The sequence below is a fragment of the Phoca vitulina genome, unplaced genomic scaffold (assembly GCF_004348235.1).
Source record: "Phoca vitulina isolate PV1807 unplaced genomic scaffold, GSC_HSeal_1.0 scaffold2, whole genome shotgun sequence".
Lineage (NCBI taxonomy): Eukaryota > Metazoa > Chordata > Mammalia > Carnivora > Phocidae > Phoca > Phoca vitulina.
In genome coordinates this window covers 64,567,657-64,581,610 of record NW_022589705.1, presented here as the reverse complement: position 1 = coordinate 64,581,610, position 13,954 = coordinate 64,567,657, and the positions used below count along the sequence as shown (strand labels likewise).

The following is a 13,954-nucleotide window of genomic DNA, read 5'->3' as shown; positions in this document are numbered from 1 at the left end:
GCTACTGGTATCCATGTGCTATTTCCCCTAGGTTCTCGAGAGCAGAGACTATCATATTTATCTTTATATTATTCACTTAGTTCACTCTGTTTTTTCTTTAAGATTTATTTATTTGAGAGACAGAGTGAGATGGGCGGAGGGGGTAAAGGGGAAGGCAGAGGGAGAGAATCCTCAAGCAGACTCCCGGCTGAGTGCAGAGCCCCCTGCAAGGCTCGATCTCATGACCCATGAGATCACGATCTGAGCTGAAATCAAGAGTTGGATGCTTAACGGACTGAGCCACCCAGGTGCCCCTTTACTTAGTTCACTTTCTTAGACTAAGCTAAGTATTCAGTAAAAATCTGCTTACCTGAATGCAATATTACCATAGATATTCCCCTACTTTACATTTTTCAAACTTCTGCAAACTGTTCCTTATTTTTTCTGGTACTTACTTTACTTTTTGTTTTGTTTTGTTTTTAAGATTTTCCCCTGGCTATCTAAGTATCTGATGACTGGCATGTTTATACAAAATTACTGAATTTAGGTTATCATAATCATGAAAAGCTAAAAGAAATAAATTATGTGTCATTAATTTGGGGAAAATCTTCTTATATCAAGGTCCCAATCAGTTTAAAGATAGGAGAGCCCTAACTAGTCTACCCTAAATAATCATCTCAGAAAAGATGAAATGTATTACATTTTCTTACCAATAAATCCTGGTATATTTTCTGATTATCTGATGGTTGATTAGGCAAGGGTTGCATTACTTGCTCAATTTTTGGTTCCCCTGATGTTACAGAGTTGTTACTGGCACCCTCTGTTGGTCCACTCTGTAAGCACATGCTTACATTTTCTGCCAGCTCGGAATTCGGAAAGAACACAGGCACATCAGGTTTTTTTCTCACCACTGGAGAAGAGCTGCTTGAAAGGATATAAATAATGTGTCAGTTATCAATATACCTTTAACATATATTTAAAGTGCAGTAACTTGGAAATAAAGGGATAAGACTCAAACAGCATTCTGGTTTGTTTTCAGCTCTCATCCTGATAGGCTGTACATAAACCAGATCATAACACCTTTTTAAGTCATGTTATTTATAGTCAGACAACTTTTTTTTTTTTAAGATTTTTATTTATTTATTTGAGAGAGAGAGACAGAGACACGGACAGAGAGCACAAGCTGGGAGGAGAGAGTGCTCAGCAGGGAGCCACCCAGGTGCCCCAGACAACTTTTTTTTTGAAAGCTGGCAAACAACCTGTTGATTTCTCCTGAACCTGATGCAAGTATCTAAAAATTTTAAATATATTATTTGTTTACTTTAAGTTTTGAAATATAGTTAAGATTCCTGGCAAGGGGTGCCTGGGTAACTCAGCTGGTTAAGCGTCTGCCTTTGGCTCAGGTCATGATTCCAGGGTCCTGGGATTGAGCCCCGCATTAGGCTCTCTGCTCAGTGGGAAGCCTGCTTCTCCCTCTCCCTCTGCCTGTGGCTCCCCTTGCTTGTACTCTCACGCTTGCTCTCTCTGTCAAATAAATAAAATCTTAAAAAAGAAAAAAAAAGATCCCTGTCAAGTAAGAGTTCATAAGGTGCCATTTATAATCACATTACATATTTGGTAGTATTTCTTTCCTTCTTTATGCTCTTACATATTTTCCAAATTCTATACAATGAGCATTTATTACTTTCAAAACTTAGCATATAAATACATATTTTTAAATTTACTATGGAAAGCAATATTAAAAAACATTTCTTATAAGAACAATAATGTGGCTATTGTAGAGAAAGGTAATAATAAATATTAGCTAGCAGAAAGCTTATTACAGGCCAGGCATTGTTTTAAGTGTATCCTCTTACAAAATCCTTACCAAAAAGACTTGTAAGATAGATACTACATATTATGCCTATTTGACAGATGAGGAAATTGAGGCACAGAGAGGTTAGCTAACTGCTCAAAATTATACCAAATATGAAAAAAATAAAACTCATAGTTTTTTTTTTTTAAGATTTTATTTATTTGAGAGAGAGATAGCAAGAATGGGGTTAGGAGAGAGGGAGAGAGAGAAGCAGACTCCCCCCTAAGCAGGGAGCCCAACATGGGGCTCAATCCCAGGACCTTGAGATCATGACCTGAGCTGAAGGCAGACGCTTACCCAACTGAGCCATCCAGGCGCCCCTCGTACATAGTTTAATACCTAGAGAAAACCATTATTAACATTTTAGAGTACTTTCATCTATACTTTTTTTTCTTTACAGGTAGTATTTTCTCTGAAAAACTGTACCATACCAAAGGTACTTTTGGAGACTGCTTTTTAAAACCTAACATTATATATCATGAGTATCTTTTCATTTCACTAAATATGCTTAAAAACAAGTTTTAATTATTACATGGTATTTCATTTTTTTAAAAAGATTTTTATTTATTTGACAGAGAGAGAGACAGCCAGAGAGGGAACACAAGCAAGGGGAGCGGGAGAGGGAGAAGCAGGCTTCCTGCAGAGCAGGGACCCCCACACGGGGCTCAATCCTAGGACCCCGGGATCGTGACCTGAGCCTAAGGCAGGCGCTTAACAACTGAGCTACCTAGGCATCCTGTATTTCATTTTATAGGTATAATTTTTCTAACCATACATCTCTTCTTTAAAACTCAGCTTATTTCCAATTTTTCCCATATTGCTTAATATTTTTTTTAGAGGGGGGGCAGGGGCAGAGACAGAATCTTAAGTAGGCTCCATGCCCAGTGTGGAAACTGATGCGGTGCTCGATCTCACAACCCTGAGATCAAGACCTGAGCTGAAATCAAAAGTCGGATGCTTAACCAACTTGAGCCACCCACGTGCCCCCCATACTGCTTAATTTTAACTTGATATGAAGTACCCAGTACTCACTGGGTATATGATAAGCTCAGTAAATATTAGCTGAAATGAATATTTGTAAAATACCAGTTAGGACATAATTCTTTTTTTTTTTTTTTTAAGATTTTATTTATTTGCGAGAGAGAGAATGAGAGACAGAGAGCATGAGAGGGAGGAGGGTCAGAGGGAGAAGCAGACTCCCCGCTGAGCAGGGAGCCCAATGCGGGACTCAATCCCGGGACTCCAGGATCATGACCTGAGCCGAAGGCAGTCGCTTAACCAACTGAGCCCCCCAGGCACCCTAGGATATAATTCTAAGAAAAAAATCAATAAATTTGACCACATAAAAATTTTTACATGGCAAAAAACGTCAAAGTCAAAAAACAACTGACAAACTGGAAAATATTCACAACATATACTACAAAGAGCTAACATCTCTAGTATATAAGAACACTTAAAAATTGGAGGACAAAGGACCTAAAACTCTAGCAGAAAAATGGTGAGAGACATAAACTGACAATTCACAAAAATATGGAAATAACTCTCAACATGAAGTGATCCAACTCATGCATAATTTTTAAAATGAAAATTAAAACACCACCATTACCATTTATCACCTATTAGACTGGTAAAAAATTTTTTAAATATGGCAACATATTTTGTTGGCACAGCTGTGGGAAAACAGGTAATCTCATTCATTGCTGCTGAGACCACAAACTGGTATAACCTTCTGCAGGGAAACTTGGTAATACTTAACAAAATTACATATGCACTTAACTTTGGATGCAAAAATCCCACTTCTAAAACAATTAAAAAATACACATGCCACCAGGTAATCACTGTAGCAATGCTTGTAATTGAAAAATACTGGGAACAGTCTTTTTTTTTTTAATTTAAGATTTTATTTATTTATTTGAGAGAGAGAGAAAGCACAAGCAATGGGGAGAGGCAGAGGGAGAGGGAGAAGCAGGGCTCGATCCCAGGATCCGGGACCCTGGGATCATGACCTGAGCAGAAGGCAGATGCTTAACCGACTGAGCTACCCAGGCGCCCCTGGAAACAGTCTAAATACTCGTAAGTAGGAGAGTGTTTATTAAACTATGGCACATCTGCATAGTGTAGTATTATATAGCCATATAAAGAAAGATCTCTAGGACTGATTTGGAGTAATTTCCAGTACATACTGTTAAGGGAAAAGAGAAAAGTTCAAGAAAATACCTATGGCATGCTACCTTTCTACACTTCATATAAAACCAATAATCGGGGCACCTGGTGGCTCAGTTGTTAAGCGTCTGCCTTCCGCTCAGGTCATGATCCCAGGGTCCTGGGATCGAGCCTCACATCGGGCTCCCTGCTAAGTGGGGAGCCTGCTTCTCCCTCTCCCACTCCCCCCCCACCTGTGTTCCCTCTCTCACTGTGTCTCTGTCAAATAAATAAATAAAATCTTTAAAAAAAAAACAAAAACAAGAAACGAGTATCATAAGAAAATACAGACACATTTGCTCATTTGTGCAAAGGAAATAAAAGAAAGGTAATAAAGTAACTGAAGAGATTGGTTATCTAAAGGAGATGGGTGGGAAAAGGGATAGGAAAAAGGGGGATTTGGGAATAGGGTGGCAGAAATGAGAATGGAGCAACTTTTCTTTGAGTATATACCCTTTTTATCTAATTTGGTCTGTTAAAACCACAGTAATGTTTCAGATACCTAAAGAACAAATAAAATCAACCAGAATACGGAGCGACCCTCAAATGGAATACAAGCAGTAACAAATCCACCTAATGGTATTACAAACAAATAACATAACCACATAAGGAAACACAAAAGAAAATAGCCTACCTAAGTAACTATGGAAAAAGGTATTTTCATTGGATGCTATAAGGCTAAAGGTAAAAGAATTATAAACAAATACACATACTCTAGTAAATCCATTTCAGAATTCTAAGCAATTTTGAAATTACTTTATGTGTACACTAGAATTGAACAAATAAGTAACTATAGTGTACATGAAAGCCAGGTTTCTCACTATTGGGGAAAGAAGGTATAAATAAGAAAAAGGGATGTGTTGAATTGGAGTCAGAGGAATGGAATGAAGTCAAGGATTTTCAAATATAGATAGATACATGTAGAAATAAATAAGGATGTGTGTGTGTGTGTGTGTGTGTGTGTCCTAGCTAAGAGGGCCTAGAAGCACAGATACAAAGTAGCAAAGATCTTGGCTTCTAAGTATGTTCTGATACAACTGCTCCTGGTTTCTGTAGATGATTCCAGGGTTGGGGCAGGGAAAACACAAGATGAGCCTGGAACATCTTCTGGTGCCAAAAAATAAGAACATGCTTGAAAAAGGATGAGGGCTTTTCCAAAGGAAACAGAAGCCAATCTAAATGAGCTCCCAAAGACCAAAACTGGAACAATTTAAGCAAATAAAATAAGTAATAGTTTGAACTATAACTCATAGAATAAAAGAAATGTTCAGGAGTCTACACTGACATAAATAAATGAATACATAAGCAGAGAAGAAGGAAAACAGCTTTTCCTTACAGAAGAAATCTAATTTACAAATACAGAAGGAATGAGGAAAATACAAAATCATCAATACTCAAATACTACGGTAATCATCACGATAGGTTTATCTATAGATGGATGATAAAATCAGAGGGAGAAAGCTCAAGAAGAGAATATTTACAGTCTCAAAGTATCTGCCTCAAGGTATTTATTAACTACAAAGGGAAAAATTTTAACTTTATAGTTATAAAAACTAACAGATGTCACCTTAACTGAGTGTTCAAAGTTAATAACATATGTGACATCATGTAATCCACTGATAGGATACATTGAGAAGGCAGGGCCAAAACACCTCTTTGCAGTAATCTTGCCAAAAATGCAAAACTTCAGTTTAATCATGAGAAAGTATCAAACAAACCCAAATTAAGGACATTCTACAAAATAACTGACTCATCAAAAGTGTCAAAGTCATGAAAGACAAGAAAAGACTGAGGATCTGTCACAGATTGGACTAATGAGACATAACTAATAAACCAATGTGAAATCCTATATTGGTTCCTGGAACAGAAAAGTACATTACTGGAAAAACTGGTACAATTAGAATTTGCAGTTTAGTATAGTATTGTACCAATGTTAATTTCCCGGTTTTGATCATTTTACTATGGTTATAGAAGCTGTTAAGAATAGGGAAACCTGGGTGAACTCTACTATTTTTCTAACTTTTCTGTAAATCTAAAATTTCAAAATAAAAATGTTTAAAGCAAGATATAATTCTACATTTAGTTTCTTTTTCTCAAATAAAATTTGATTAAGAAGTCTGAGATCAGGGTGCCTGGGTGGCTCAGATGGTTAGGCATCTGCCTTTTGCTCAGGTTGTGATCCCAGGATCCTGGGATTGAGCCCTGCATCAGGGTCCCTGCTCGGTGGGGAGCCTGCTTCTCCCTCTCCCCCCTGCTCGTGCTCTCTCTCCCGCTCTCTCTCTCTCTCAAGTAAATACATAAAATCTTAAAAAAAAAAAAAAAAAGTCTGAGACCCTGAAGAAGGAATAACAAAAATATAATGCACAAATATTTTAACATATAATAAAATTTACAAATAGAGATTATTATAATCACCATTTAGTACCTCAGACACAAAGACACACTGTTCTTAAAATCAGGAAAGAGCTCTCCAAGTCACCCAGTCCATCCCTTCCTTAAGAGGAAACTGCACTTAAACCAGTAAAGACCCCAGTGAATTTATCCTAAACTCAAAAGAACTTCAGTGAAATTATGTTGTATAATTTCCTTTAGTATCCAAATTTGGCATACTTAATTAAATACCAAGAATTAAATCTTAAGAAAAAAAATTTTTTGAGTATAACTGACATACAATGTTACATTAAATCTTTTTTTTAAAAAGATTTTATTTATTTATTTGACAGAGAGAGCGGGAACACAAACAGGGCGGTGGGGAGCAGCAGGCAGAGGGAGAAGCAGGCTCCCCGCTGAGCAGTGAGCCCGAAGCGGCACTCGATCCCAGGACCCCGGGACGATGACCTGAGCTGAAGGCAGACGCTTAACCAACTGAGCCACCCAGGTGTCTTATACACAGAGAAAAAGTACCTGTTAAAAACCTTAAGTGGAGAAAAAGCAGGAAAGAATGTCCAATGGAAAAAAGACAGTCTCTTCAACAAATGGTGTTGAGAAAATTGGACAGCCACATGCAGAAGAATGAAACTGGACCATTTCCTTACACCACAAACAAAAATAGACTCAAAATGGATGAAAGACCTAAATGTGAGACAGGAATCCATCAAAAACCTTGAGGAGAACACAGGCAGCAACCTCTTCGACCTCAGCCGCAGCAGCTTCTTCCTAGAAACATCGCCAAAGGCAAGGGCAGCAAGGGCAAAAATGAACTATTGGGACTTCATCAAGATAAAAAGCTTTTGCACAGCAAAGGAAACAGTCAGCAAAACCAAAAGACAACCGACAGAATGGGAGAAGATATTTGCAAATGACGTATCAGATAATCTATAAAGAACTTATAATCCAATCAAGAAATGGACAGAAGACATGAACAGATATTTCTGCAGACATCCAAATGGCCAACAGACACATGAAAATGTACTCAACATCACTCGGCATCAGGGAAATATAAATCAAAACCTCAATGAGATACCACCTCACTCCAGTCAGAATGGCTAAAATTAACAAGTCAGGAAATGACAGATGTTGCGAGGATGAGGAGAAAGGGGAACCCTCCTACACTGTTGGTGGGAATGCAAGCTGGTGCAGCCACTCTGGAAAACAGTATGGAGGTTCCTCAAAAAGTTGAAAATAGAGCTACCCTATGACCCAGCAATTACACTGGTGGGTATTTACCCCAAAGATACAAATGTAGTGATCCGAAGGGGCACGTGCACCCCAATGTTTATAGCAGCAATGTCCACAATAGCCAAACTATGGAAAGAGCCTAGATGTCCATCAACAGATGAATGGATAAAGAAGATGTGGTATACTGGGGTGCCTGGGTGGCTCAGTTGTTAAGCGGCTGCCTTTGGCTCAGGTCATGATCCCAGGGTCCTGGGATTGAGACCCACATCGGGCTCCCTGCTCCGCGGGAAGCCTGCTTCTCCCTCTCCCACTCCCCCTGCTTGTGTTCCCTCTCTCACTGTGTCTCTCTCTGTCAAATAAATAAAATCTTAAAAAAAAAAAAAAGATGTGGTATATATATACAATGGATATTATGCAGCCATCAAACAAATGAAATCTTGCCATTTGCAAGGACATGGATGGAACTAGAGGGTATTATGCTAAGCAAAATAAGTCAGTCAGAGAAAGACAAGTATCATATGATCTCACTAATGTGAGGAATTTAAGAAACAAGACGGAGGATCATAGAGGAAGGGAGGGAAAAATGAAACAAGACGAAACCAGAGAGGGAGACAAACCATAAGAGACTCTTAATCTCAGGAAACAAACTGAGGGTTGCTGGAGTGGAGGGGGGTGGGAGGGATGGGGTGGCTGGGTGATGGACATTGGGGAGGGTAGGTACTATGGTGAGCACTATGAATTGTGTAAGACTGATGAATCACAGACCTGTACCCCTGAAACAAATAATACATTATATGTTAATTTAAAAAAATAAATAAACAAAAACCTTAAGTGGAAGAAATATTTGCAAATTATGCATCTGATGAGGGGTTAATATCTAAATATATAAAGAACTCCAACTCAACAACAAAAAATTGAAATACCTAATTAAAATAGGCAAAGGACATTTCTTTCCAAAGATGATATAAAATGGTATATATGAACAAATGCTCAACATCAGTAACATGAGAGAAAAATGCAAATCAAAAACAATGAGCTACATCACCTCACACCCGTTAAAACTGCTACTATAAAAAACCCCAGAAAATAATAAGTGTTGGCAAACAAAACCCTTTTACTGTTGGTGGGACTATAAAATGACTGAATCTACTATGGAAAATAGTATGGAGGTTACTCAAAAAGTTAAAAGTACAACTACCCTGTGATCCAGCAATCCCACTTCTGGGTATATATCCAAGAGGACCGAAAGCAGGGTCTCAAGGAGATTCTCACACATCCATATTCACAGCACCATTATTCACAATAGCCAACAGGTAGAAGTAACCCAAATGTTCATTGATGGATGAATGGATAAACAAAATGTGGTATATACATACAATGGAATAATATTCAGTTTTAGAAAGTAAGGAAATCCTGTCACATCCTACAACTGTATGATTCCACTTATATGAAGTATCTAAAGTAGTCAAATTCAGAGAAACAGAAAGTAGAATGATGATTACCAGGGGCTGAGGGGGGAGGAGAAAAGGGAGTTATTCTTTAATGGGTACAGAGTTTCAGATTTACAAGATGAAAAAGGTCTGAAGATCTGTTTTACAACAATGTAAATATATGTAACACTACCAAACTGTACCTTTAAACATCATTAAGATGGTAAATTTTATGTTATGTATTTTTTACCAAAACAACAAAACAAACAAAAACCATAAATGATTTATTAAAACAAACACAATTCCTTATTCTGCCAACCAAAGCTCTCCAAAATTTGGTGGCCAATTTGGCTTTTCAGCCAATTTCTTACAATGCCCCCTGTTTTACTTTATATTCTGAACAAACTAGATTACTAATAATATTCTGAATACAGCCCATATATTTTCAGTACACAATGTAGTAATTCTCAATCTTGGCAGCACAGCAATATCACTTGTGAAGTTTTTTTAAAAAAATACAACTGTTTGGACCTCACCCTTCAGAGATGCTGAACATGTAAAGGGCACAGATATCTGTCTGTATTTTCAAATGCCATGGACTTGAGGATTACTGCTCTAATGCATCTAAACTGGCACAGTCCTGTCAAACTATCCACCCTCGAAGGGTCATTTTATTTTATTTCTAAAGATTTATTTATCTGAGAGAGAGAGAGAGAGAGAGAGAGCGAGAGAGCAATCACAAGCAGTGAGGGGAGGGGCAGAAGGAGAGGGAGAGGGAGAAGCAGACTCCCCGCTGAGCAGGGAGCTCCACACAGGGCTCGATCCCAGGACCTTGAGATTATGACCTGAGCTGAAGGCAGACACTCAACTGACTGAGCCACCCAGGTGCCCCTCCAAGGGTCATTTTAAAAATCTGCTTCCTGGGACGCCTGGGTGGCTCAGTCAGTTGAGCGTCTGCCTTTGGATCAAGTCATGATCCCCGGGTCCTGGGATCGAGTCCTGCCATCGGGCTCCCTGCTTAGTGGGGAATCTGCTTCTCCCTCTGCCTGCTGCTCCCCCTGCTTGTGCACTCTCTCTCTCTCTGACAAATAAATAAAATCTTTAAAAAAAATTTTTTTTTAAAGTCTGCTTCCTCTAAAACCCTAACTGGATATGTTCTCTTACTTCTTTTAACCCCCACTAGCACTTCCCTTTATCTCTTATGTCACATATATTCTCATTTATAATACAGTTATTTGTGTGTTCATCATGTTTTGGGCAAATTTTTTAATCTCCTTGGGCCTTGATTTCCTCATCCATGAAAAGGGAAAAATGATATCCACTTCCCTGGGTTGAAAAAACTGTGACAGGATTAAAGGAGATACAAAGTGCTTAGCATAGTACCAGACACACATAGTGGGTGAATCATAATTCTTAGTTCTCTTCATCTCTTGTTGCTTTCCCCTTGTTCCCCAAACATCAAATTGAACCTTTATCGTCAACCATGTTAACTAATTTCACTTTAATGAAAACACCAAAACTCTCAAATGGAGAAGGAGAAATCTAGTCTTTATAGAGATTTTATGGCTTTTTGGGAAATTACTTGTACTGAGAAGGATTTTTATCATCCAACCATTTGCAAAGCACTTTGTTTTTAAGGAAAGTCCAAAAAAAAAAAGAAAAAAAAAAGGGAGAATCTGTGTCAGTTACTGAGTTTGCCTTACTCCATCTTTAGCTAAATGATAACAGTAATTAGGTACTAAGTGCTTTACATATATTAACTTATTTAATTAACTCTTACAACAATCCTGAGATAGGTGCTTTTATTGACTCCATTTACAGATGAGAAAACCAAGTCATCCATAAATTATGAAATCTGCCTATGGTCACAGTGCTGTGATTCAAACCCAGGCAGTCAGGGCGCCTGGGTGGCTCAGTCATTAAGCGTCTGCCTTCGGCTCAGGTCATGATCCTAGCCGGGATCGAGTCCCACATCGGGCTCCCTGCTCGGCAAGGAGCCTGCTTCTCCCTCTCCCACTCCCCCTGCTTGTGTTCCTGCTCTCACTATCTCTCTGTCAAATAAATAAATAAAATCTTTAAAAAAAATAAAATAAAACAAAACAAAAACAAAAACAAAAACAAAACAAACCCAGGCAGTCTGGCATCAGAGCCCATCATCTTAATCATAATCACTCAGCTATATTGCATTTTCAAGAATTTTCAAATGTCAGTTTTGGTGTTTAACCTAGTAAGCAAAAACAAAAGAAAAATAAAAGAACCAAAACATTAAAGATTCTAACCTCAAAAGATTTAAGATTAAAACAAAATTTTATTCATATATATTTTTAAAAGATCTTATTATTAAGTTATCTCTACACCCAATGTGGGGCTTGAACTTACAGCCGTGAGATCAAGAGTCACATGCTCTACCGACTGAGTCGGCCAGGCACTCCAAAACAAAATTTTAAAAGATGATTCTAATATGACAAGTGTTAGTAGGTATGTCCAAAGTATGACTTCTAAAGAAAAATAGGATTTTTTCAAATGAAAGTCTCTATAAATACCACATACCACTGCTCTTCACTGGGAAAAAGTTTTCAGTTACCAATTATGCTATGCTTTGAGGCAAATAAATTTATCCCTCACAGACTGCTTTAACATCAGAAAAAAGATTCAGGAAGACTATCCAAGGGGGACAGGGAACCCAGGTGGCTAGGTGCCATGTATGAACACTTAGCAGTGGGAAGCACAGCATGAATCTGACCACATATCTGGGAAGAATCTTATAAGAAGCACCAAAATCACTACAGACAACAATGAAGACAGTATTTAATCCACATCAATACGTTATGCTGAAGATCAGATTTACATCTAGTTATGTGTTGGAATCAACAGAGCTGATTAGCTACCCTGAAAAAGCAATTAACTACCTTCTACCAATTAACTCAGATAGGTTTCTCAAGTTAAAAACCACAATGGATTGGAGATGTTTAAGCTCTGACTTAGAAACTATTTCAGGGGGAAACCCCCATAATTCTAGAAAGAAGTCTACAGTTTACAGAAGTCAAGGAGGTTAAATAAGGATAACCATAGTTAGTTCCTCTTTGTTCTCAGTTATTTTTAAAGTTATTTATTTATTTTATTTTATTTTATTTTATTTAAGTAATCTCTACACTCAACATGGGGCTCAAATTCACAACCCTGAGATCAAGAGTAACATGCTCTTCCGACTGAGCCAGCCAGGCACCCTTTATCTCAGTTTCTAATTATTCCAAATAAAATGTGGACTTACTCTGGGGCTCACCTTAAATTGCTCTTCCTATCATTGAACTCATACGAAATAGGTAACACCCATACACTGGGTCAAGTTCTAAAGATACAGAAATCGAGGTGCCTGGATGGCTCAGTCGGTTAAGTGTCTGCCTTTAGCTCAGGTCATGATCTCGGAGTCCTGGGATCGAACCCCGTATCGGGCTCCCTGCTCAGCAGGGAGTCTGCTTCTCCCTCTGCTCCTCCCCCTCTGCTAGTGCTCTGTCTCTCATTTTTTCTCTCTCAAATAAATAAAATCTTAAAAAAAAAAAAAAGATACAGAGATGAATATGATCCCTGTCCTATAGGAATTCAATTTAATGGGGGAGACATATTTACATACCTTTTTTAATACACTGTGGTACATACTATGAGAATTTAATTACATGATTAAAACATAAACTATACTGAGCAAAGGAGATAAATGTTTCTAGTTTTCTGGAGGAACATGTTTATTGTTTTTATCATTATGGTAATCAGAATAATTTAAAATGACATATATTAGAGGACACAAAGAAATAGAAAAGCATTCCATGCTCATGGATTGGAAGAACAAACATTGTTAAAATGTCTACACTACCCAGAGCAATCTACACATTTAATGCAATCCCCATCAAAATACCACCAATATTTTTCACAGAGCTAGACCAAATAATCCTAAAATCTGTATGGAAGCACAACAGACCTCGAACAGCCAAAGCAATTCTGAAAAAGAAAAACAGAACTGGAGGCATCACGATTCCGGATTTCAAGCTCTGTTACAAAGCTATAGTCACCAAGACAGTATGGTACTGGCACAAAAAGAGACACATAGATCAGTGGAACAGAACAGAGAACCCAGAAATGGACCCACAACTATATGGCCAACTAATCTTTGAAAAAGCAGGAAAGACTATCCGATGGAAAAGACAGTCTCTTCAACAAACGGTATTGGGAAAACTGGATTGCAACATGCAGAAGAATGAAACTGGACCACTTTCTTACACCATACACAAAAAAATAAATTCAAGATGGATGAAAGACCTAAATGTGGGACAGGAAACCATTAAAATCTTAGAGGAGAACACAGGCAGAAACCTCTTTGACCTCAGCCATAGCAACTTCTTACTAGACATGTCACCACAAGCAAAAGAAACAAAAGCAAAAATAAACTATTGGGACTTCATCAAGATAAAAAGTTTCTGCACAGTGAAGGAAACAATCAACAAAACTAAAAGGCAGCCTATGGAATGGGAGAAGATATTTGCAGATGACATATCTGATAAAGGGTTAACATCCAAAATCTACAAAGAACTTATCAAACTCAACACCCAAAAAACAAATAACCCAGTTAAGAAATGGGCAGAAGACATGAACAGACACTGTTCCAAAACAGACATCCAGATGGGGCGCCTGGGTGGCTCAGTTGTTAGGCGTCTGCCTTCAGCTCAGGTCATGATCCCAGGGTCCTGGGATGGAGCCCCACATTGGATTCCCTGCTCCACAGGAAGCCTGCTTCTCCCTCTCCTGCTCCCCCTGCTTGTGTTCCCTCTCTCGCTGTGTCTCTGTCAATAAGTAAAATCTTAAAAAAAAAAAAAAGATA

The 13,954-nt window shown here is 38.2% G+C and overlaps 1 protein-coding gene across 4 annotated transcripts in view; it reads right to left on the bottom strand.

Moving 5' to 3' along the window:
* The window catches only part of STIL (STIL centriolar assembly protein), a 74,583-nt gene that overhangs the window by 16,111 nt on the left and 44,518 nt on the right, over positions 1-13,954 (bottom strand). For 3 of the 4 annotated variants that reach the window (XM_032429560.1, XM_032429570.1, XM_032429586.1), the window contains one exon: positions 690-903. In XM_032429560.1, coding sequence (XP_032285451.1) covers positions 690-903 — 214 coding nt within the window. The remainder of the gene's footprint in view (positions 1-689; positions 904-13,954) is intronic. The other variant, XM_032429578.1, reaches the window with a different exon arrangement.